The sequence below is a fragment of the Podarcis tiliguerta genome (assembly GCF_965153285.1).
Source record: "Podarcis tiliguerta genome assembly, chromosome: 3".
In the NCBI taxonomy this organism is placed as follows: domain Eukaryota; kingdom Metazoa; phylum Chordata; class Lepidosauria; order Squamata; family Lacertidae; genus Podarcis; species Podarcis tiliguerta.
The window spans coordinates 88172443-88197969 of NC_139536.1; the positions used below are offsets into that span (position 1 = coordinate 88172443).

The window sequence follows — 25527 nt, forward strand, 5'->3', positions numbered from 1 at the left end:
TTTGTTTTCCTGCTTGAAAACGTATCCTCTCAGATGAATTCATTCTTTTTTCCCGCCGTGCATGTTTTCCTCACCCTACTATGATGGAATGGATATAAAGGCAGGAGATCTGTATGTGAGGCTATCATTTGTATAGTCCACACACAGAGCGAAAGCACGTCGCCAATTGCACACACCGTTCATTGGAAAAGAAATGGCTCTGTACACTATTGCTTCTTGTGCTTTATATCTATATCTCTATTGATCCATGCAGCAACAATAACCAAAACAACAACAGCGAGCTGCCGCCACCCGAAAACGTTTTTTTAACGGGGGGGGGTTGGGGGGTTGGGGGGTTGGGAGTGTGACCTTGCTTGGGCTGGGTAGCGGGGAAACCTTTCAATAAAAGCTTGCATGCTGGATTTCCAGCTCATTGTTCCCTCGTCTCTAGTTGCCCTGGCAACCGCAGCAGCTGCTAGATTGTAGGCCTTGGCTTGCGTCTCCTAGGTAGTGCTTAGCTGCCTGTGTGTCCAGTTCACGCAGCCTGCCAGCCATTCACCCTCCCGCTGCTGACGGTGTCCTGCCAGTCTGTGCGGGATAATGTTTACTAACATCAGCCACATGGCTCCCATTTTGCCACGGCTCTGCCCAAAATATGTCACTCAACAGCCGATTGTCAGGCAGCCGGCCAACCTGCCTGCAACGCGCTGGAAAAAAATCTGTCGCGGGGGACTGCTAGCAGTGATCTTCCGCCAACAATCTCCTCTCCTATGAAAAGGGGAATCAATGTGAGCCTTCACAGTTGCCCCTTCCGCATCGGCGGCACGATCACCGGGGATGCATAATGAGTAACGCGGGGAACTGGAGGAGCTTCTGTGTGGGGGTTTTACGGGGCAGGCTGTGCTCGGTTGGAGCTGGAGCTCATTGTCAAGGGGGTCTGCTGCCATTTCCTTTTCTAGTACAAAGGCTCCCGCGAACGTCGCATTCTCATTCTATTGGGGACGCCGGCGAGGGCGAAAGAAAACGCGGGTGTCCGTGGCTACGAGATGGTTGGAGGGGGACAACTTGCCAGAAGGCTGCTTCTCTAGCAAATATCTAGCGGGGTATTTCTCCAGCAGCTCTGCTGAAATAAAAATCAGTCAATCCATACATCAGCTGGAATAATCAGTGTTGCAGTTTTCAAAATATTACGCTTTTGTGGCCATAAGCTAGAGAACTTAATACAGTGAGAGGACTTCCAGGAGTTGTCGCCTTCTCACACCCATTCCGATTCAGAAGACGTACCAGAGATACCAGACTGAGACATGAAGTATCCCTGCTATGGGTTCAGTGACATAGCTGTAGAAAAATGTCCATGTCTCAGCCTGAAACTTGTGCGATTGGTTCTGCTCTTATCCTGAATTTCGGATTCCAATGAATGAGGGAAACTGAGCCTGTTCAATTAGGTATTTTGCCTACATAACCCAGCCCCATCGGCTCTCCCTTTGTGGTGTGAGCAAACAAGCTAGAAATTCTTCAACTAACCACAGTTTCTCAGTTTTGCCCAAACTGGGAAACTATGGTTGCTAGCTTCAGAACAAGCCCCAATATTAAAATCATGGTTTAATGTTGGTTTCATTGGCTTTGTTCTGAAGCTGCTAAACCAGGCATAGGCAAACTCGGCCCTCCAGATGTTTTGGGACTACAACTCCCATCATCCCTGACCACTGGTCCTGTTAGCTAGGGCCGAGTTTACCTATGCCTGTGGTAAACCATAGGTTGCCTCCAGACTTTATGTTGTGGGAGGGATTTAAGTGGAAATTTGGATTTGTGCAGTTAAAGTGCTCAATATATCTACTTTAGAGAAAAACAAAACAAAAAAACCAACTACCATCAAAGGATTTTTGGGGGGTTAGGAAAGTAGGAAATCCAGCAGTACTTTTGGTGCTGTCCTTTACAATTGTATGAACTGCCTGTAGACATTGAAAATTTAAACCTTCCTCAGAAAAGTGCACAGAAAATTCATGGAAGGGAAAATAACGTGCAGTCAGTGCACAGAAATTTGAATAAGTATTTCCCATCTTCAGTTTCTCAGGTGGTAAGGAAAAACAGCCTGAAGTAAGAAAGGTGTGTTTATGGAGGGGGGGAAAGTCTAAAATGGACTTGCCTTACCCCCACATGCATAAAGCTCTCCTCCCTAATTGCACCCTGGTCTCCTGCAAGCCTCAAAACATCAATGAGAGTGTTATATGTGGTTAAGGCTGCAGGGCTGGATGTGTAGAAATATGTCTGGGCTTCACATTCCATCCATGGAATTGGATATGCTACTGTTAATCTCACCATTTTAAGGTGGAAAATAAAGTTTCATCACAGGCTGAAAATACAGCAGAATGAGGCATATTCAGTTCATGTGAGGTCCCGCCCCCCTTCCTGTCTATAAGGGAATGGAAGAGAAAAATAAAACAGTACAGAGGTGAATACAACCTGAGCACATGGAAGAAACCTTAGAAGCTCTACCAAGCCTCAGAAGCTTCTGCAAGTCAAATCATTTCTATTATTATTATTATTAATTATTATTATTATTATTATTATTATTATTATTATTATTATTATACAAGAAGTTGTAGACATCCCGAAAAACAAATTACAGAGAAAAAGTAACAGTGTTGTGGAATAGCCCTTCAAGAACTTCCAGCTTCAAAATTCAGCTGGGCCAACTTCAAAACTCAGGTGGGCTCTTTCTGCCTTGAGACACATCTCTTTCTTCGCCTTGTGGTCCTCTCACAACCTCTTCTTTGTTCCATCTCTCAAGCCTGTACCAGTTTGGAAAGGAGATCCTCTCTCTCCAACTTTATCTCCCAAGTTCTGCTTTCCTTCCTCCTCCAGATCTGTTTTTGTTCTGCCTCCTGTTTTCGGTTCTCTGACCATTTTTTCTTCCCCAAGAGCATCTATCTGGAGTTATATTTGGCCCAAGTTCAGCAGTTTCTTCAGAAACAGCAATCAGACAGCTCTCATGGCTCTGATCTCTGACTCTTCTGCACATTGCAATTGCTTGTCTTTATCTGGGGTGCTGCTATTTATTTTTGCAATTCTGCATGAAGCCTCTCTTTACTATGGATTACTACTATTGGTATTAGACATTTGGCTAAATGATTGCGTAGTTTCTTTTGGGGAGTGTCTACAACTCTAGAAGTTGAGGTACCCCAAGATCCAGGTTCACTAGTTTCTTCAGAAACAGCAATCTGACATCTCTCATGCCTAGAAACCTCCTAGATCGTTTCCACCTTTGGTTCTGATCTCTTTATAGTGGACTCTTCCTGACCCTCTTGCATATTGTAAGCAATTGTCTTCATTTGGGGTGCCGCTGTTTCCTTTTGCAGTTCTGCGTGAAGCTCCTCATGAGTACAGACTGCTACTGTTGATTCGAAAGGTACTATTGGACCTTTGGCCAACTACATAGGTTGTTTGGGAGAACAATTTTAGAAGTTGAGGCAGCCCGAGATCTAGTAAGACAAGAAGAAGAGGCGTCCTTTGCATTATCCTGATCCATTTGCGATTTTGGAGGCTGGAGACTAGAAGATGACTGAGTACTCTTTCTCATTGACAACCCAGGTTCAGTTGTTTCTTCAGAAGCAGCAATCCGACAGCTCCCATGCCTAGAAACTTCCAAGAGATGTTTTGTGTCCTGAACCCCTGGCATACCTAAGTCACTATGTCAAGTCCCTCATCTCTGGGTTAATCCGAACTCCAAAGGAAGCACAGTCCCATGGAGATCCTAGAGCATCCAAACTAAGGTCCATCAACATGGGCAGTTGAGCTCTGCTTCCCTTTTGTACTTTGCCTGCTGATGGCAGCACCTGGGCTTGATGAGGCATGTGACCCTCACCTGTTCCAAGCCTACTCCAGCTGAGGAATCACACCCCTCCTCTCAAGAGCTAGTGAGCCCCACCTGGCCAGCTAGTGAGGTGGACTCTGGGCCCTTGCTTGCCCCAGCCTCCTGGAGTGCCCCACCCACTGCTTCCTATGGCTCAGAGCCTGCTGTGTTTGTGGAAGGAGGGGCCCCTCTGGCTCAGGCAATGGGTCCTGCTGCTCTGGTTCTTGTGCACTAACCCCCATCCCCTCATCATCCTCCATCAACCCAAGAGTACTTTGTGCACCAGCCTCACTTTCCCATCCCCAGCTTGCCCAGGTGCATCCCACTCCTGGCTACAGCCCTCGCTGGTATCCTCTTCCTCTTCTCCGTTGCCCTGCCAGTTCAGTACACTTTGGTTCAGATCTCTTTAAATCTCTTCCTGATTCTCCTATATATTGCAGCAATTGTCTTTATTTGGGGTGCTGCTGTTTCTTCTTGCGATTCTGCACGAAACCTCTCTTTAGTACTGATGGCAGCTATTGGTATTGGACCTTTGGCTAAATGAATGTGTAGTTTCTTTTGGGGAGTGTCTGCAATTCTAGAAGTTGAGGTACCCCGAGATCCAGGTTCACTGGTTTCTTCAGAAGCAGCAATCGGATGGCTCTCACGCCTAGAAGCCTCCTAGGATGTTTCCAGCTTTGGTTCTGATCTCTTTAGAGCAGACTTTTCTTGACCCTCCTGCATATTGCAAGCACTTGTCTTCATTTGAGGTGCTGCAGTTTCTTTTGCCAATTCTGCAAGAAGCATCTCTTTAGTACTATTGCTTCTAAAGGTATTATTGGACATTTGCCCGAAGGATTACGTACTGTAGGTTCTTTGGGGGAATGTGTGCCATTTTAGAAAGTTGAGGCAGCCTGAGATCTAGCAAGACGAGTAGAAGAAGTGATCTTTTCATTATCCTAACTGATTTGCAATTTTGAGGGCTGGAGACTAGAAGATGAGCAAGCCGTCTTTCTCCTTGACAACCTATGAATTTCGACCTCTTTCAAAGCAGAAATCAAAATACAGGTGAGAAGCCGTCTACACCTGTCTCCCAAGGCAGCATGCTGCTTATCTTTGATCTCCGGGATCCTTTCTAGTTTTCATTTGTTTGTTTTGACTAATTTTAATGTCAATTGGGTGAACAGTGCTACTTTTGCAACAGACAAGTAAGGAGCATATTTTTTACAAATCACATGATATATCTTAACTGGAGGACAGGTGCCGGGAAATCAATTCTTTTGGCTCAATGTGTATCTGATGAGGAAATTTGCGGATAAGCCCCATCTTACCCCAGCAATGTGATATTTAAAGCCTCGGTAGTTTTTGATAACCCTAAACAATCTGCACATCCAAATTGGGGAAGAGGTGGGAAAGCGATTTTGTGACTTTCATCTAATCCTCAATCTCCTTAACTGGAGTCTTCTAGAAACGGAAGAAACCAGTTGTTCCTGAACTTGCTTCTCTTGGCCCAAAAGAGTGGATTCAAATTTGCCATGGAGTCATTAATCAAACTCTACACAGCCTTATTTTCAATAGAGCCAATCGTGAGATCAACAAGAGTAACAAAGCATGGCACATGACTCATAGCATACAAGTAATAGCCACTCATGGTGATTCTTGGTAGTCTCTGCTGACCACTCAAGCAGGCTCTATTTACTTGCAAACGCTGCGACTGAAGATGGGTGACCGCCATTACAAAGTACCATATTTACGTGAATCTAATGAACCGTCGAATCTAATGCGCTCCTCAGTTTTCAGAAGCTGGAAACCAAAAAAGTATCTGCTATGTCAGCGGTGTTTTTCAAGCTTGCAATCAAATCTAGTGCAACGTCCAATCTAATGCGCACCCTAATTTTTGAGGTGTAATTTGGCCAAAAAGGGTGTGTGCATTACATTCGAGTAAATACAGTATCTTATATACCTCTCCCTACTCCCAAACAAGCAGGCAGTCGATTGAACAGGCTTGTACTTTGTTTGTAGGCGGACGATAACAGTCAGCTGTGTACTATCTACAGTTCAAAGTCAGCAGGGGAGAAGAGAAAAAGGGAGAGAAACAGCTTCCTTATCTCTCGCAGCACCGGCCGGCACCTTTGAGATTTATGCGCCCAGTGGCTTGCCTTCGCTCCGAAAATGCTACATCATCCGATAGCACGGTAGAGTTCATTAAAACTTAATTGCGGTTGGCATTACAGCTCCAAAACATAAGTTGTTGATAAAATAATTGTTTTAAAAGAAATTAAAACCCATTAAAACTCCATTAAACTCAGTGAAAATTGCGTTTCTACATTGCTTCAGAGCTAGCTGCCCGGTCGCCATCTTGACCGAAGTCTGATCCCAGATAGTGGAAAGGGTCTCTCTCTTGGGGAAGGGATATAGCTCAGTGGCTAAGCATTTGTGGTGCATGCAGAAGGTCCCAAGGTATCAATGTGTCTAGTAGACATTGTGTTGAACTTCAATGCAGCAGTCATAGGTTACCATTACCACAATGGGAACGAAAATGGGCTTCAATTGCCGAAGCATATATACATACAGACTAGACCTCAGCAGTTGAGTGCAATCAAACTGCTTCCATACAAACACTTTGGACTACAAATCAGAAATTTTGAATGCACCTATATGAACTTAAGTCAAATTAAAAAAATGCTTATAAAATTCTTTAAATAATGAATTTTATTTTATGGAAATAAAGTTGACCTTAAAAAAACAAAAACAAAACAAGAGTGATTTGGGTGCCATAAAATTAATTGCGGTAATTTTCTTGGCTAAAAATTGATAGCAGAATTGAAAAAAAAAAGACCCTGTAATCACAAGAAGAGGAAGGAGGAGGAGGAAGAGGAGGAAAAAGAAGAAAAAAATATAATACCCTTTTTAATTAAAAGAAATTCGTAACCAAAACCAATAAAAGAAACCCTTTCCCCCACTTCATCATAAATTGCTATAATTATTATTTTTCCTTGATAAAAATAGGAGATCCACACCACTCTGAATCAAAATGGATATTGAGCGATATGAAATTATTTTGTTGAACTTTCTCTAAATGATTCACTGCTTCAGATATGATTCAGAGCTTTAAATAGACGCAGAGCTGACATTTCTCATGCATCCAACACCCTCCGAAAAAATATCAATGTATGCTACATAGCAGGAGTTAGCTATTCGAAGTATTACAGGCCATTGGGCGGGTAGACATCAGAGACTGCTGATACTGTTAACAACTTGTTTATTTATATCCTTTCAGAAGCCCTGCGGACTGAATGCCTACAAATGCCCGCACATAGCTGGGCTGCATAACTAGGGATGCAGATCACTTCCCCAACCATTCATCCTCCACCCACAGTACTTGTTCTAACTAGTTTTGTTTATCGACGAATCACCCACTAGACAGCCATTGGGGGGGGGGATAAGAAGATGCTAGCAAGCCAATCTCAGAGCAAAGTTCCCTCAACATTTATACCTGGGCCACATTAGGTTTTTGGATTTCATTGAAACTTACCTATCTATCTGATTTTCTGAATCAGCTACTAGAAGTCTCTCCAGCTGGCATTGTACAAAATAACACAATTAATACTGACTCCCAGAACATCTCAACCCTCTCTCGTTCCCAGACAGCCTGGGTGCAAGGACAGAGCTCTTTCCTGAGTACCAGTTTCTCCCCCTAAACCTATCTGTTGTCGCACTTCATCCCTACTCCCTAACTTAAAATGATGACTCTATTGATGCCACTGAGCCTCTTGGTGAGTGGTTCATAAAGTGAGTGGTTCAAATCCGCACGACGAGCTGAACTCCTGTTGCTCTGTCTCAGCTTTTGCCAACATAGCAGTTCAAAAGCACACCAGCACAAGTAGATAAATAGGCACCACTATGGCAGGAAGGTAAACAGCGTTTCCATGCGTTCTGGCTTCGGTCACGGTGTTCCATTGCTGGCCACATGACCTGGAAAGCTGTCTGCCGAGGGAGCCGGCATACAGCTTCTGGGTCATGTGGCCAGCATGACTAAGCTGCTTCTGGCGAAACCAGAGCAGCGCATGGAAATGCCATTTGCCTTCCCGCCAGAGTGGTACCTATTTATCTACTTGCACTTTGACGTGCTTTCGAACTGCTAGGTTGGCAGGAGCAGGGACCGAGCAACAGGAGCTCACCCCGTAGCAGGGATTCAAACCGCCGACCTTCTGATCTACAAGTCCTAGGCTCTGTGGTTTAACCCACAGCGCCACCCTGTCCCTATTTTCATCGGAGAAATGATGGAGGCAATGGAGTGATGCAGTCCCTGAGCCAGATCTAGAGGACTCTTTCTTCTCAATACAAAAAAGAGAGAAACCTGCAACCATTCTAGTAGATACCAGTATTTATTTATTTCCATATACACACATACAATGTATAGACTGCTCTACGGTGAAGGCCTCTAGCTAGCCTACAGGAATGAATAACATCTTCCTCTCCAGTGATTTTTAAAATGCCAGACCTTCCAAGTGTCCCTGTTTTCCAGAGACAGTCCCAGATTTACAGAAGCTGTCCCAGTTTCTGATTAAATCCCAGAATGTTCTATAAAGCGTTTGTTAAAACATTGCGTTTGTAAAACATTGGTCAGTGAAATCATCTTTAAATGTATACAACTTCCCCTGCAAGGATTTCCCTGCAAATTTTCTAGAGGTCTCAATTTCCCTATTATTGTAAGGAGAGCGTCCTCCCTGCCCCCCCCCAAATTGTAGAAACCCTGAAAGAACGCATAATGCCGTATACCATATCTTTGGGTTACTCTGAGGAAATAGGAGGTCTGAGATTCAGAAAATTGGAGGTCTTACTTTGTAAAGGAAATCTCGTCATAGCTCACTGCTCTTGGTTACTTGATATTCTCATCTATACTTCCGACCAAACATTAAATTACAAACCCTATCGATTTTCTATTATTACGTGTGTGCGCACGTGCTGTTTTTTCTATCCTGCAAAACTTTCAGCTACAAATACCCAGAATGAAATAAAGGAATCATTTATTGCATCACATTTAGGACACCCTTTGATATAATTAGACATTGCAGTTGTGTGCACGCCATGCATTTAAAACACCTGGCTTTGCCCAAAGAAGACTGGAAACTGTCATTTAACCATCACAGAGCTACAATTCCCAGCACCCTGACAAACTACACTTCCTAGGATTATCTGGGGGACGACATGTGCTCGAAATGTGTTTGAAATGTGTGGTGTACATAGCCTAAGATATTTCAGGTTTTCCAACCATGTTGCATATCAATATTATTGTTTTTTTTCAGTATTACCCATTCAAATGTTTCCATATGTAAACTTTAAGAATCAGAGTACTAATTGGAAATGTAGTAGTATTAAGATATCCTTTGAAGTAATAGTTCTCCACATTCTTACTTTATCTCCACAGAGTGACCTATCTTTAGCAGCCACAAAAATATTCCTTTCTACGCTTGATACAGCCTCTGAATCCCCCTCAGCCCATGCCCTGATATCACATGAACAGAAAATAACTTTCTTTTGAGGATCAACACATACAGACTGTTACTGAAAACAACAGAGAATTTTGTGGATGCTTAAAGGCCAACACATTTATTGCGGCATAGGTTTTAGCGGACTCAAGACCACTTGGGTCAGATGCATGAAGTGAGTAGGCTGTTAGTGCCTTAGTTTGGCAGTAAGCCTCTTTGGGTTTGATGACGATTTGTCCCAAGTCCAGTCTGCCTAGGAATGTAGCCTTACAGGGTTAGACACAAGAATTGAGCTGGAAACTACCCTTGAGCAACTTTGCATTCACTAGACTTTCAAGCTACCCAGCTCCCAGCTTTGTACCTTCTCACTTTGAATATGTTGCTTATTCCAGAAAGAAAAAAGTAACATGGCATATCAACATTATTTTAACACCAGTAAATATTACAGGATGTTTGCAGACACATCTTACTCCCCTGGTATATGATAGGATGCAGGGGCAGGAAGCTGCAGGAAAAGGCGGTAACTGCAAACTACAAAAGGGCCCCCTCCCATTTTAAACAGCTGCTAGAAACCGAAATAACAGAATTAGGCCTAGCTGAATGCTTCATGATTTGCCTGGTGAGGTCCAACCGCTACCTATAAAACATGGGCTGGAATAAATCCAGAGATTTGGATGCACTATAGGAAACCAAACTTATATACATTTTTTGGCGGCGGTTGGGTTGGGGGAAAGGAATATTTTCTTAAAGTTATTAAAAAGATTTTTGGCAACTTTGGGTACACAATGCCCCTACTTCCACACCATTCTATATTTAAGGTGGTTGTGTGTCTTACTGTACAGTCGTACCTTGGAAGCCAAATGCAATCCTTTCCAGAAGTCCATTTGACTTCCAAAATGTTTGGAAACGAAGGCATGGCTTCTGATTGGCTAGACATTCGGCTTCCAAAAAAAATTTGGAAACAGGAACACTCACTTCCAGGTTTGCGGTGTTCATGAGCCAAAATGTACCGAGTGCCAAGGCGTTTGGCTTCCAAGGTATGACTCTACAGTCTTCTGTTTTGAAAATATCTATCTGAGGACTGGCCTGTCCATGTCTGGTTTGAAATAAGGAACCATACAAAGGGAGATCAGAAGCCTTGAATTTGACCAGCAACCGTGAGCAGTGCCGGGTCAGTTTGAGCAAGCCTGCAAGTCACCTGATGTCTTCCCCATTATGGTATAGATTTATTGCACTTCTATTTAAATGACAGTAATTGTTTCTCAATTTACATCTCTGCTGCACTGTATGCAGTATTTTATGCAAATTTGCATCCTGTCCATGTTCTTAACAATGCAAATCCCCTTTTTTGTAGAACTGGCCACCCGATCTATATTCCTCATTTAAAAAAATAGATAGGTAAGTAAATTACAAGGAAAGCTCTGCTTGAGAAAAGATCTCGTCTCAAAAGGGCCAATCCTTCACCTGGTACTGCTTGAAGCTGCCTGAAGAAGTACACAAAACCCTCTTGTTGCTCACATGCATTTTTGAATGGAACACACTGCAAAACAACACACATGAACTTTTCATACCCAATGGGCAGTTTATATGAATGTTACAGTGGAGGTGTTTCTGGCAGTGAGATATTCAGAATATCACCTGGGACAAGCCACGTTTTTAATCACATTCCAAATAACACGTTCACCCTGTTTGGAATCGCAGTGATGGTCTACAAGAAGATTGATTTATGTCTTTACCAGGGGAACATCATAAACATTTCTAATAAAAAATACTTTCTCGCTGTCTCTGCCCCCTGTCACATAATAAGTCGTACCTTTGTTGCTCCTGTTGCATTCTAGAATGCTGCATTGAGAACATAGGAAGCTTCTTTATACAGAGTCAGACCATCAGTAGTGTCGGCAGTAGTGGCTGGCAATGCCTTTGCAGGATTTCAAGCAAGGAATCTTACCAACGCCTACCTAGACATGTTATGCATCAAAGATGGGCCTTCCCAGTTCTTTCACTTCTTTGTTTGTTTGCTTTTGTGAATATATAGTTACATATTTCTGTGAGTCACTCCGGCGATGCTTAATCGGCTGCAAGGTGGGATAATATTTTTTTAAAGAAACAATACTAGTAATACAAAGGTTTATGCACATATACAGTACATGTGCCAGACCTTCCAACTGTCCCTATTTTCCAGGGACAGTCCCGGATTTACAGAGGCCGTTCCCATTTCTGATTTGATCCCAGAATGACCCACTTTTCCTTAGAAAGTCCCTATTTTCATCAGAGAAATATTGGAGGGTATGGTAGGATGTCCCTAATTTCAAATGAGAAATGTTGGAGGTTATGGAGTTATGCGACACACACACACACACACACACACACACACACACCGAGCCAAGTAGATAACCTTTAGAAGATATCTGAAGGGAAGTTTTTAAATGTTTAATGTTTTATTATGTTTTTATACATATTGGAAGCCACCCAGGGGTCTGGGGCAACCTGGTTAGATGGGATGGGAATAATAATAATAATAATAATAATAGACTTGGATGTCTATATTTTCATCGGAGAGATGTTGGAGAGTATGATGTACACACACACACTTTGTATTGTCTGAAACAGAGTGTGATCTTTCACAAGGAGTTTTCTCAGTTCTTCATTGAGGAAAGGGTCCCCCAGGTATCACCCCTAAACCCACCTAGCTAAGGAGCAGCGCAGATGGCAAAAGTGTTTCTGAGGTCCTCTTCACCCCTGCCCAGTTCATCATGCTGAGACAATTGAGGAATCAGTCAAAAGGGGTGGAGACTATCTTTATTCAGGATCAGACAGAGGCGCTGTAAAGCCCACTAAGAAACCAGACATTTCCTCTCCCAGAAGGTTTACAGACTAGGTGTAAACCAGGATATCCAGAAGAAGAATAGGAGACAAGCTGAAGTGACAATAAAGCAATCCACCATTCACATAACAGCCCAGCATGCGGTTTGCTTAAACGGCACAAAACACAAATGATTATACAGTCCCATAGGAGAGGAAGGGGATGACAACAAACTACCTAGTAACGGGGTGAAGTGAAGAATGGAATAACATGCAGCTTAAACACAGCTTGGTCCAGATAATAGTTATGCTACGGTGCGATGATCTAAGTTGATGCAAACACATCTTTGAACGTCCTCCGTAAAATGTCGCAAATCACCTCCTGAGTTTGTTCTGCCTGATTGCAAGTGAAATAGGGATGAGGAGAGCTCCACCCCAAGTGGAATGTGGTCCAAAGCTACAGGTTCTGGTGCAGGCAGAGGTGCTTCTGGAACAAGCCTAAGAAGAGATGCCAGGGTTCTGGTTCTATTCTGCAAGGAACGTGCGAGATGGACGTGTTGTGGCCTGTCACGGCAGCCTTAGATGTTCCGAATCCTTCAGCGAGCCAAGATTGTTGGGTTCTCCACACCACCTTGGTGTACTCAGGAGCATATCAAGCTCAGAAGAGCAAGACCCTTGGGAGTCCTAGGCTATTCTCATATAGACTGAAGAGTCCCAGGCCAATGTTTGATTAGTTCGGTGGCAGAGCATCTCTTTTGCATGCAAATGGTCCCAGGTTCAGTCCCCAGCATCTCTGGGTAGCACTGGGAATGTTCCTTATTTGAAACCCCAGAAAACCACTGCAAGGCATTGTAAACAATACTGAGCTAGATGGAGCAATTGCACCCTCTTTTCTAGGGATAGTCCTGGATTTACAGAAACCGCCCTGGTTTCTCATTTGATCCCAGAATGTACTGCTTTTCCTGCTTTTCATCGAAGAAATGTTGGAGGGTATGGAGTTATGTGACCCCCACAAGCCAAAGAGATAAGTAACTGTGCAACCTACAGAAGACATCTGAAGTCAGCCCTGTATAGGGAAGTTTTTAGTTTTTTAATGTTTTATTATGTTTTCATATATGTTGGAAGCCACCCAAAGTGGCTGGGGGCAACCCAGTCTGATGGGCAGGGGAGTATCTAAAAATAATAATGGAATAGGACATCCCTATTTTCATCGGAGAAATGTTGGATTGTACGCAATCGTCTTACCCAGTATAGGGCAACTTTCTGCATTCCTACGCTTTTATTAATTGTGCCTCTGGTGTGAAAAAATGTGACACACCAAGTATTTATTGCAGAGATGAAGTATCTGTACTATCTTTTTAAAAAAGAGGTCTCCTTTAGCATCTTTTTTTAAAAAAACAGCAACCAGGCTATTGGATCCGTGTTTGAATTCATCAGCAAAGAGCTACTCAGGTATGCTGCAAAACAGAGTCTCTAAGTGAAGTACAATGAGAAGTTATCCTTAGAGAAAATGACATGTGCATGGCCTAATACAACTCCACATAACATCTGGATTCCCAGCTCCCATCCACTGGACCTTTGGCAATGCTGTCTGGGGTTCCCATCTCTGGCCTAATAGAACAGTCCCCTAGACGGAATTTTAGCAAAAGTGCAAGCCCCACTTAAATAAATTGAGAATTGAAGGTCAATGGAGGTTTCCCCACTTTTGCAGTCTGCTAACTGACCGTCAGAGAGCATGCAGATAGAATTCTTGGGTCTCCAGCTGCTTTTAGACTGCAGTTCCCATGATCCCTGACCACTGGCCTTGCTAGCTAAGGATGATGGGAATTGTAGTCCAAAACAGCTGGAGACGCAAGTTTGGGAAACAACTCTTAAAAAGAGCAGGCTATACCAGGCTGATATGATTTCTGTCTCACCCTAGGGTAGAGAGAGAAAAGGCATCAAATGTGCTTTTCCAAATAGATTTTAAAATGTATGACATGAAATGCTTATGGCTGCTTAACCAAAACCATCAAATGCCATCCTAGAGGACTTCTAAATAATGCTGAAGTTTGGACTGTGGCAAGCCTCCACAGCTGTGCTTGCCAGTCTTGGGTCTCCAGCTGTTTTTTTGACAACCATTCCCATCACCCCTTGCTAGCTAGGGATGATGGGAGTTGTAGTCCCAAAACAGCTAGAGACCCAAAATTGGGAAACACTGCTCCAGGACAAGCATTGGGAACCTGTGGCCTTCCAGATGTTGTTGACTCCATCTCCCATCACCCCCAGCCAGCATGGCCAATGGCCAGGGATGATGGGAACTGTAGTCTAATGTCTGAAGGGCCTGAGGGTCCTCACCCTGCTTTAAGGACCTTCCAAAATTGTGGCCCTGCTAGTAGAAATACATTGCTACATGTCTTCAGCGGGTCATTCACAATTACTGTAAAAATTCGAAGATGTACCTATTACTTATAAAATGGGGAACACTTTGTAGTGTCTTTTGGTATTCATTTACAAAACATCAGCATGAATAAGAGCCTGGCTGATTATACAGGGTTCATTTATACTTCCACTACTGCAGTGGCTGTTATCCTGAAACAGCAACACCTGGCTACAGATTCCAGGATCTTTAGAGCACAATTATGCTGAAAAATCACTGCTGTTCAACTGCACACAGCTACAATGAACTGTCCTTTTCCTGAACAAAAGGTAAACATAAAAAAATGTCCCGGTTTAAACTCAGCAAGCATAGATGAACTTAGAAATGAATATACAACTACTATAATTATTATTAGGGGGAAACGAAATTTGAAGTGCCTATCTCCTGGATTCAGGCGATACAAAAACACTGCAAAACGATACAAAAGCCCACAAAAAGCTGTATTTGGCAGCACAAACTTCCTCGTTGTCAGAAGTGCCGTTTTAAGGCGCCCAGTTTACCCAAGCTAAGTTAGCCAAGCTACGTTTGAGAATCTGTGGAGACTCGTCGAGCCCTACTAATAAACAGGTTCTGGGTGCTTTATATTGTGGGCAACGCGAAGTTGCAAATGGCTAACTTGCTGTGGGGATCATCCTTGCACATAGAAACAAACTGGAGGCTTAGGGGAGAGTTCAGATGTTCTTACTGAAGCACTGAGAAATCTTGAGGACAGCACCACTGTTAAAAGAGGGAAGCAGTTTCTTTTCTCAACCTGACTGGGCTTTGTGAGAAGTGGTTTTTTGTTATATGCCTGAAATGCTAGGCTCAAGAGCCACACTACTGTGGGAAGCCCAAAGGAGAATGGGGTTGTGTTTTAAAATCTCTCTTCCCACTGCTCTCCTTTCAGCAGGGCAGTCTTGATCCTGACCTAGAGTTCTAATCATGTGCAGTAAATACTATGAGCTTTACAGGTAATGCTCCATGGGCATGGCCAGGATTTTTGTTAGGGGCGGTGCAGGACTTTTGTTAAGGGAGGGGCAGAATCAGTGTGATTGGTCAGGTAGTTAAGTGCAGTTGGAAGCTGAACGGAATCCGTTCCGGAAGTCCTTTTGACGTCCAAAACATTTGGAAACCGAAGTGTGGCTTCTGATTGGCTGCAGGGAGCTGCTGCAACCAATCAGAAGCCCAGACGGATGTTCGGGTTCCAAAGAACATTTGCAAACCAGAACACTCACTTCCAGGTTTGCGGAGTTTGGGATCCAAGGTAAGACTGTATTTCTATTGTTTTACTTGATGGGGTGCAGCTGCCCCCCCTTGGCTACGCCCATGCCATGCTCCCAAGTAAACAGACTGCCACCCTCTGCTGGCTTCCTTAGGAGTAATCCCTACCAAAGTCAACAGGATAGCTATTGTAATTTCTTTTGTTATATTCCAATGCACATTTCGGGATCAGAATCGGCACTAAACAGGCTGACCAGAATAGCTATCCTAATTGCAGGAGGTCAAGGTCCAAATCCCTATTGGCTAATCTGAGAATGGTCATAGGCAAAATATGATCCAGATAAACACAGTTCCTGTTGATTTTTAATTCTAAAGACCACATTCTCACCTGATGGAAATCTACATTGAACTCATTATCCCATGCCTGATCCAACCTCATATACTGGGCCTGGTCCAAAATCTAACTCTGTTTCCCAAACTTGAGTCTCCATCTGTTTTTGGACTACAGCTCCCATCATCCTTAGCTATCAAGGTCAGGGATGATGGGAATTGTAGTCCAAAAACAGATGGAGACTCAAGTTTGGGAAGCACTGAATTCTAACTGAAGTTTGCTCAGCAAGCAATTTATTATAGGGCAATACTAAGTTGTATTACATTTTTTGCAGGCATTATTTTCTATCAATGAAACGGACGGAAATAATGTAGAGAAATGTCTATAAAAAGCAGCAAGTATAACACATCATTTAACTGCTATTTATTTTCATAAACATGAGGTATTTCAAAGTGCTATAAAGATGCAGCACTAAATGTACATCGTTGGAAGAAATTAAACACAGAACTTTGCAATTACCCAGTTCTATGCAACAAACATTAACAAATACATTAACTGGAAGAAACAGGCTAGGAAAAAAAAGGCATATATAGTAAATTTTCTTTACAAAAGTTTTCTTAGTTCAAAAAAGTGATAAAGTAATATCTACTCAAAACTTTCCACAACCATTTTCATACGAAAATATAAGTATCAAATTTAGTTATGTATCAGCGTCATACTAAAGTATACAGGCAGTGTAAGAATTAGTACAGTACATAACAGAGATTAACAATATATTTGCATACAAAAACATGCTCCTCAAACATTGAGGTATTACAGTACTTAGGTATGAACTTCCAGTCTAATATTGGTAGCAAAAAGTCACCTCTCATAACCCAAGACATGTACAAAAGGCAAGTGTGGGTGTGTATTTTATTTACAGAGGTGTGGCTTGTTCCCCACTCTCTCCCCGCCCTCCCCCACCCCCAGGGTACAAAATGGTTTTGCCCCATAACACCTGGTAGAACATAAGCACCATTTAAAAAGGAATGAATATTTCCAAACTCAACTGGATGTCATAAGCAGATCCAAAGGCTCACAACATTGATAAAGAACATATACAGTTCTAGGAGGAAATACAAAAGGCATCCCCATCACGGTTTGGCAGTCTCTTCCAATTCAGAGACTGGATTGAAAAGTAAAACCAACATTCTTAACGTCAAAAAACATAACTCTCTTTAAGGAATCAAAAATGTGCAAAGTGGCAGTGGCTGTCCAGATCAGACAATTTTTAAAAACAAAACAAAAAAAACAACGCTGTTATTTTTTTGTAATATCTCTTTTTTTGTTGTTGTTTTTAGCAAGTCTGCATGTGCTCCAATTTTTTTATCAGCTGCTGTTGTCTGACTTGCAGTTTTTCCTTTTCTAGCAACAGCTTGTGCTCCTCGGCGTGTAGCGAATGAACGTACTCGGTGGCTTTTTTCAAGATGACGACTTTTGCCGCCTTCTCGTTTCTCACCAGTTCCGGCACATGGTCCCTAAGCGTGAGGAAACTCGACCTCAGGTCGTTGCGCCGCTGGCGCTCCAAGATGTTGTGGTTACGCCGGCGCTCGCTGTCTTCCGAATCGGAGCTTCGGGGACTGGAGCTCTTGGCCTTGGGTTGGGTCATGGCTTTGACGGGACGGGGCGCTTCAGTTTTTAGCTTTTTCTGGGGCGGCACCTCCTCGCTTTCGATGTAAGGCGAAGGCGCGGCGTAGTTATGCTGCTGGTGAATAGGGGCACAGCGCTTGAGGAGGACGTCGTTTGGCTGAGTTCTCACGGAGGCAAAAGAGGTGGCGCTTCTGGGGCGCATCGCAACCGTGAGGGTGGTCACGGCCTTGTAGGATGAGGACCGCCTCTTTTCCACGGTGACCACGTCGATTTCCTCGTCGTCCTCCTCTTCTTCGTCATCTTCATCTTTTAACACATCGGGGGGAGAGAGAGAAGAAATAGGGAGGTGTTACATCTCAGGAAAGCACACCAGAAGGCTCTCAAGCATTTAGCATTAATTAGCATATATGTGTGCGAAATGAAAGCAATTCCCAGGGCAAATGCCCATGTATAAATATTTAAGCAACGCAAAGGAGGCAGGGAAACAGCATTTAAAGGTAAAAGAGAAAGGACTTTGTATACATGTGCCTTAGAGGCTACATGCTATTCTATATAGTTGTGCAGGTCTTGTAATCAGGATGTAGCTCTAGATCCACATGAAATAGCACAAAGCACTGGATTTCAAGCTGTGCAGGAAAGCAAATAAATTTGCAACCCAAATAATCATAGGAGGATGAAAATAAATCTGGAAACGAAATACCCCAATTTGCATTTTAAGCCACCAGTCTGTGCTCTAAATTGCACGGACAATACAAGCAGGCACACAATGCACATTAAATGTACGCACACACACACATCTTGCTTGACTGAAAAGGGACTGGGAAACCAAACAATTGCTGGATTTGTTCTAGCAGGGAATGCAGAGCTCTTCCAGTTGGTAGCCAAAGTTTTGGTTTACTGCCAGGAAGACAGCTGTTGGGAGGAAATGCTCCTTCACTCAAAGCTGTCAAGATGCAGACATGAAGGGAGCAGCGAGTGTTTTGAAACAGGGAGGCTGTTCGTCAACTTTATGATTCTGGTCATAGGGATACTCTCATTTACATATGGGAAGCTGTGTTCATTACTATCCCTCTCTCCCACCAGGAGTGTAAACGTTTCACTTAAGTTGCAGCTCAGCATTTTGTATTTCCGCCCTGCTAAAACACCTGCTAAATTGCTGGAAGATGAGGGAAAGCGTGAATTTTTGATGCCTCGTGCAAAATAAACAATCCACGCCCAGCACAAAAGAGCAAATCGCTCTTGTGTTTTCACAATACGCTGTTGCATGCAAAACTTGTATACAGTATATATGGCAGCGGTAATAGAACCAGCTGCAAAACCGCAGTGATGTTTAGCATAAATGTGTTGTAGGCTTGCGGATTTATTTTAAAAAAAATGAATTTCTTTCATCCATGCATCATCAGCACTGCAAAAGTTTGTGTGTAAGGTAGGAGGAACCCATACAACTGTCTGGAACAGAGTCCCCAAGGGAAACTTTTTTGGTAAGAATAATGACCTGAGAGAGGCATGTACCCTGCCACCTACTGGTCATGCTTTGTAATGGTTCTAGCAGGGAAGCAATTGAACTCACCTACCAGTTTGGAAAGCACGTCTAGATTATAATTTTATTTAAAAAAAATTTAAACAATGCAAGCAGACTACATTCTACAAGCATTTTCTCCCCGTGAAACAAATGCATTAGCCCTATGTATCCTGTCTTTGCAGAGCTCCTGGGCATAAATATCAGCAGCATTCATTACCCCTCCCTCAATTCCACAGGAGTCAAATAGCTTCTCTCCTTGCCCGTGTCTCCCCCTCCCACCTCTGCTTTAAACCTCTCTTTCCACCTTATTGCTTTGTAGCAGAAGGTTCACCTCGAGATCAGGCCACCTTGGGCATAGCTCAGTTGGTTAAGAGTGCTGTACTGATAAAACGCCAAGGTTGCAGGTTCAATCCAGCTGCATATTCCTGCATTGCAGGGAAGAACCACAAGGTTCCTTCCAGCTCTAGAATTCTGTGAGTAACTTCCACTCAGTCTTACTATTACTGAGACATGACCTATAGGAATATACAGATCTGCATACTTTGGTTTGGTGTGTAAAGGGGGGGGGGAGGGGTTGGATGCAGGAAGGAAAAGGTTACAGCCTGGGAGACAAAACAACCAGAAGAGATCATTTCCTTGTTCTCTAGGTCCATAGGTAAAGAGGCAGCTCTGTCCAAATGCACCAGCCTAACGGAGATGCACTGGGATCATTCAACAGCATTGGTGATCAGCCACCCAACCACTGGTGATCACGCGCCCAGCTTCCTATCGGTTCACAGAATCATAACCCTGAGGACCTTTAAGTCCAACCCCCTGCAATGCAGCTGTCCCATTCGGGGATCGAACCTGCAACCCCGGGAGTTATCAGCACCCTGCTCTAACCAACTGAGCTATCCAGGCATAGCTGTCGCCACTCTGGCTGGTGGCACAACTGAAGCAAGGTAGCTATGCTACTGTGTTGGCTTGCTGTGAGGGGCTGGGGAAGAGCGTTGCAAGTCGAAACACCCCCCTCCCAATGGAGCGATGCGTGCATGCCGGAAAGCATGTGGCTACTTACCGGAATCGCTGAGCGTGTCATCGCCAGAGCTGCAGCCGGTCCGGCTGTCACTGGCTGCGCTTGGGTGGCAGCCGCTGTGCTGAGCAGGAGCCGCCACCCCTGGAACCGCCTCGCTGCTGCTGCCAAGGTTCCCCCGGATCCCAGCCGCTGCAGCAGGAGCGGCCGGCTCCCTCTTGTTCATAGGGAAGGGGAAAACCACGGCTGGATCCACGCACTCCGATACAGAGTTGTTCAGCTGCGCCTGGCTGCTGCTGCTGCTGCTGCCATTGTTCGCAGAGCTGCTGGCGGTGGCGGCGGTGGCTGCAGCAGCGGCGGCAGCAGAGAGGGCTGTAGACCCAGCTGTGGCCGGCGCGACAGCTGTTCCTCCTTTGCTCTGCGGCTTCTCGTTGGCCGCTGCCCTTTCCAGCTTCTCGCTGGCGGAAAAGCCGCTCCACATGCAGTCCTGGATGATGATGGCGTTCAGGTTGCTGTTCTCCCCCAAGCCGGTCTCGAAGGAGTCCCCTCCATCGCCGCCACCCCACAGGTCCGCTTCCGGGGGCAAGAGCAGCAATTCCGAAGCCCAGTCCAGAGGGTCGGCGGTTCGGAACCCCCCTAGGGTCCCCGCCCCGCCCCAACTCGAAACGGGGGCTCCCCCGGGGGGGTTTTCTTGCAGACCTGCCGGGCTGGGCGACAAGGGGGGTGTAGGCAGTAGCTCGAACTTTTTCCAGATGTCCTCCCCCGGGGGAGCAGAGTCAGGACCGCACAAATAAAAATCATCTTCGTCCGGGTAGAAGCAAGGCTGCAAGGAGTCGAATTCAAGATCTGGGTTTTTACTGACCATCCCTGGCATCTCTGCGTACTTTCCTTACGAGAAGAAATCTTGCGTTTTGTTTTTTTTCCACTTGGTGTGAAAGGAGATGCACCCCCCCAACCGCCTTTCCAGGCACGATCACAAACTAAGCAGGAGAGAAGTGGGAGGGGGAAAAAACAAAAACAAATTAGACTTTAAAAAAAAAATCAGAAACACACACCTATCCTGTGATACAGTCCTACAGAAACAAAAGCTCTCCACCCACATACAGCAACAGTTCCCGGGTTTCTTCTACCTTCTGTAGGGAACCAGCAGGAAAATCTGAGCAGGGCTATATGAATGTACAAGGGCTTGTCTTCAACTCCTGCATGCTGCTGTCTCTCAAGTCTGCTCCTTGGGGCGCACCCCCTTCAATCCGGGGAGGGGAGGAAATGTTCACAGATGCAGAGAGAAATTCATCCAGCGGCAGACACCGTGGGGGGGGGGGGAAAGAACCCACCCACCCTCTGGATATTCGAGCAAAGTAAGAGGAAGTTTCTGCCCTCTTTTGTCATCTGCAGGCTACGCAGAGAGAGGGAAAAGGAGGACGACGGATGTTGGGGGGGGGGAATGGAGGGGAGAGGCGCGCTCGGCGCTACTTTGCAAATTGCCATTCCGTTCACTCCCAAGCGCGCTTCCAGAAACCCACACGCAGAGAGGGGAGTAGGAAGGCGAAATAGGAAGTCTCCCAAAGCAGCAGCAGCATTATGCAACAGAATGAAATTCATTCACACACACCAACACACACGCACCAGGAAAACCTCTCAGTATAGGCGACAGGAAGTTTTTGCGCCACACTGATTGTGGGCAGGCAGGGTGGTTGGGGAGGAAGGGGGAAAATATATATATATATTGCGTTGTCAATTGCGAAAAAAATTAAACAGAAAAACACTACCAAGTTCCAACCCAGGCATCCACGATTTTGCAGGCAGATTTCAACACGGACAACACACGCACCGTAGCGCACCTCTCCATCCTGCGCGCAAAAAGCAGGATCGCGTCAGCCCAGACATGTAAAAGTCTGCAATAGGTTTCCACCAAAGCAAAAACAAAACAAAAACCCCGTCCATGCTGCATGGACGTCGCGGGCACCGGGATATTAAAGGAAAGCAGGGGAGGGAGGAGAGGAAAGCGGAGGAGGGTTTTTTTTTTGCTGAAATGAAGCCCGGGATCAATAGCAATAATAACTGCTCGGAACGGAAAAGCTTTCCCGACCGGAGCTCGCCAAAGCAACCCACACCGCGGATACGAAGCCATCCCAGCTGCTGCTCTCGCCTGCCCCGCCCCCTGATCGCTCCCACTATTGTACACGAGAGATCGCCACTATTTATTATTATTATTATTTCACCTCCACCCAAGGCTTGCTAAATTTCCTCGCGCGGAACGCAGTGAAGGCACAAAAGCGCAGACGCGCGCAAGCTCCTCTCGCAGCCACATCAACAGTTTTAAGCGCGCGGTGGGAGGGCGGGGGGGGGGGAGGCGGCGGAAATAAATAAAAATAAACCGCAGCATGGTTGGCTTGCGATGAATGAGGGAAACAACAAACAACAACAACACACGCACAGGCAACGCGCCAGCCATCAGGAGACACTAGGTATCTAGCCTTCCAAACAAAAAAAAACCCCATAACACACCCAACGGCACCCCACCTCTCCAAATTGAGGGTGGGCTGCATCGGTTAAGACAGATTTTATTTTCTTCTTTTTTTCCTCCCTCTCCCAAGTGGCTCTTTTTGCACAAACCCGCGCACGCGCGCACCCGGGCACATCTTACCTGCTGGATGGCGGTGGCTGCTGCACGGAAAATGGGTGGGTGCGTGGGGGGCGAGGGAGAGAGGACTGGGGGTGGGGGGCGCGTGAGTTAAGCCCGAGGATGTCCTTGCACTTTCCAGAGCACCAGCAAGCCCGGTCGACCCCCCCACCCTCCAGCCGGGCTTAAGCCTCCGCATCCACCCTTGCTTGCAGACAGATGACTGTCACTGAGTGGGCTTTGAAGCTCTTGTATGTTATTAACTACCCCAAAAAAAAAAAAATCCTGACACACCCGGGGAGGGAAAGGGGGGGGGGGAGAGAGGGAGAGATCCAGCCTTAACCCCACCCCCCTGATTTCCATAAAAGCAGGGGAGGTGCCAGGCATTTGGCGCCAAAATCCCCTCTGCTTCTTCTTTTCTTCTCTTTGCAAAGCGGCGGCAGGAGAGGCGCTTGCAAAAGAAATGCAAAGCCGCCGACGCGCACTCCCGCTGGGTTTTGCTCCGCCGCCTGATCGTGGGTGGGTCGCGCACTTTGCAAAGGAGAGGTGGCGTCTCTCTTTCTCCCCCCCCCCCCGCACCACCAGTTGGCAATGTCAACCGACCTGGTGGATCTAGGTGCAAGTTTACTCGGGTGCAAACCTCGCAGGGGGCAGCTCCTCATTGAAGATAAACGCCGTGCGTGACAAGCGCCCGCCTCCTTCCCGGTATCATCCTGCCCTCCCCCCCAATGTATTTAAATTTATTTATTTTTTTGCACAAGATTTTTATTTTATTTTGCAAAGCTTCCGTCCAGGCCAGGGATTTTGCAGAAGGAAGCAGGGAGAGAGGGAGGTGGTGGCTGGGGTGGGGAAACACGATAATTGCCTAGGTTTTGTCTCAGGCTTTGTTGCAAGTATGCGTTGACCTGGGATTGCGTAGGACGGGGGAAAGAAGGAAGCTGCAACGTCTTCGTCTTTAAACGGACAAGTGCCTGCGGAAGAGGTTTGCCCTGGGGCTGCTGAGGGTAAAATAAATAAAGCACCCCGCCTCCCCAAATTCCCCGAGCCTCTCCAGTTGTGTACATCCGTCTTTCGCCCCCCTCCTTGGCTTCCGACATTGTATATGAATCCCGCACAACGGTTGCAGGACAGAGCAGCTTCGCTCTGCAAAAGGCGACCCCTCGCGGATGCAGAAAGAGAAGCAAGCGTTCTGAACAATAACCGAGCGTAGGCAAACGTATTACATGTATGACCTCACCCAAGCTAGGTAAACATTGCGCGAGCAAGAGGTCCCGTTCTCCTTTTTGTTGTTGTTTAATTTTCGTTTATTTATTTAGATTACAGTATTTACAACCCGCTTTCCGAATGGAATTCGCCGAAAGGGCACGTGCGTCTGCACACGGAGACAAACAGTTAAAAGTGCAATAAAATCAAATGGCAAGATAAGAGAAGAGGCAAATTGGAAGCACATGACATTAGAAACTACTGCTTCAAAAGAGAACACTCACCTAAGGTTACAATCCTGCAGAGGCTTATTCGGGAGTTAAGCCCCATTGAAATAAGGAGTCTCCTTATTAGCCGTATACAGTGGTACCTCGGGTTAAGAACTTAATTCGTTCCGGAGGTCTGTTCTTAACCTGAAACTGTTCTTAACCTGAAGCACCACTTTAGCTAATGGGGCCTCCTGCTGCCGCTGCGCTGCCGGAGCATGATTTCTGTTCTCATCCTGAAGCAAAGTTCTTAACCCAAGGTAATATTTCTGGGTTAGCTGTGTCTGTAACCTGAAGCGTATGTAACCTGAAGCATATGTAACCCGAGGTACCACTGTATAGGGTTGCTGTATAACCTCTTTTTTCCGGGATATGTCCTCTTTTTCATGGGTAGAGCCGTCATAGCGATCCATGGTTAAAAGCAGAAGTCGGCCAACGTGTCCTCTTTTTTGCTCTTCAAAATGTGGCAACCCTAACAGAATTCTGCGGTACCAAAAGAAAAGAAAAATCCTGTAGTGGAAAGTTAATTCAGTAGCTGGGGTTGGGGGCAACACACACAGAAGTATGCCACACACAGGCACCAACTCTATGGGGCCCTGGCTCTTTTGACATCCCCAATGACATTTTTAGCCATCCCCCCATAGCGGGTGGCGCTGTGGGTTAAACCACAGAGCCTATGGCTTGTGAATCCCCGCGACAGGGTGAGCTCCCGTTGCTCAGTCCCTGCTCCTGCCCACCTAGCAGCTCGAAAGCACACCAGTGCGAGTAGATAAATAGGTACCACTCTGGCGGGAAGGTAAATGGCGTTTCCATGCACTGCTCTGGTTCGCCAGAAGCGGCTTAGTCATGCTGGCCACATGACCCGGAAGCTGTATGCCCGCTCCCTTGGCCAATAAAGAGAGATGAGCACCGCAACCCCAGAGTTGATCACGACTGGACCTAATGGTCAGGGGTCCCTTTGCCTTTACCTATATATTTTCTGCAAGTTGACTCCTCCCTTGGGTAGCCACCTCCTGCCACCGCCCCCCAGCTGATTGCCACCCTCTTTACCCATCTTGCTTCCCAGCTTTTGGCACCATTTCTGAACACATCTGAGCTGGGGCAGCTGGGGAGAGGCAGGTCAGCCAGCCAGTAGGAGAGGCCAGCAGAGAGGTTTGGGGTGGGGTAGCAGAGCAATCCGAAACTTATTGCATTTGGGCGAGGAGAAAGAGGCTAGT

The 25527-nt window shown here is 45.6% G+C and overlaps 1 protein-coding gene and 1 long non-coding RNA gene across 4 annotated transcripts; one reads left to right on the plus strand and one right to left on the minus strand.

Annotated features, from left to right (window-relative positions):
• The first annotated feature begins 273 nt into the window (after positions 1 to 273).
• Positions 274 to 1128, plus strand: LOC310674539. The gene is made up of 2 exons (XR_014509638.1): positions 274 to 767; positions 939 to 1128. It is a non-coding gene; the product is annotated as an uncharacterized lncRNA (long non-coding RNA).
• A 15333-nt stretch (positions 1129 to 16461) lies between these two features.
• Positions 16462 to 23472, minus strand: MYCN (MYCN proto-oncogene, bHLH transcription factor). Of its 3 annotated transcripts, none has more exons than XM_083435249.1 (3): positions 22866 to 23472; positions 20264 to 21198; positions 16462 to 17990 (listed from the first exon to the last, which is right to left on the minus strand). In XM_083435249.1, exons 2-3 carry the CDS (start codon positions 21090 to 21092, stop codon positions 17392 to 17394), a joined length of 1428 nt encoding a protein of 475 aa, XP_083291375.1. In that variant the 5' UTR covers positions 21093 to 21198; positions 22866 to 23472; the 3' UTR covers positions 16462 to 17391. The 3 variants fall into 3 exon arrangements, with proteins under 3 accessions (XP_083291375.1, XP_083291377.1, XP_083291376.1); XM_083435251.1 differs by lacking the exon at positions 22866 to 23472 and adding an exon at positions 22050 to 22387; XM_083435250.1 differs by lacking the exon at positions 22866 to 23472 and adding an exon at positions 21349 to 21811.
• Positions 23473 to 25527: the final 2055 nt, after the last annotated feature.

Excerpts from the sequence above, each read along its gene's own strand:
- MYCN (XM_083435249.1), bottom strand. The coding sequence starts at position 21,092 with ATGCCAGGGATGGTCAGTAAAAACCCAGATCTTGAATTCGACTCCTTG. Across the intron at positions 17,991-20,263 it reads TGACACGCTCAGCGATTCCG|ATGAAGATGACGAAGAAGAG; the intron begins GTAAGTAGCCAC and ends ATGTGTTAAAAG.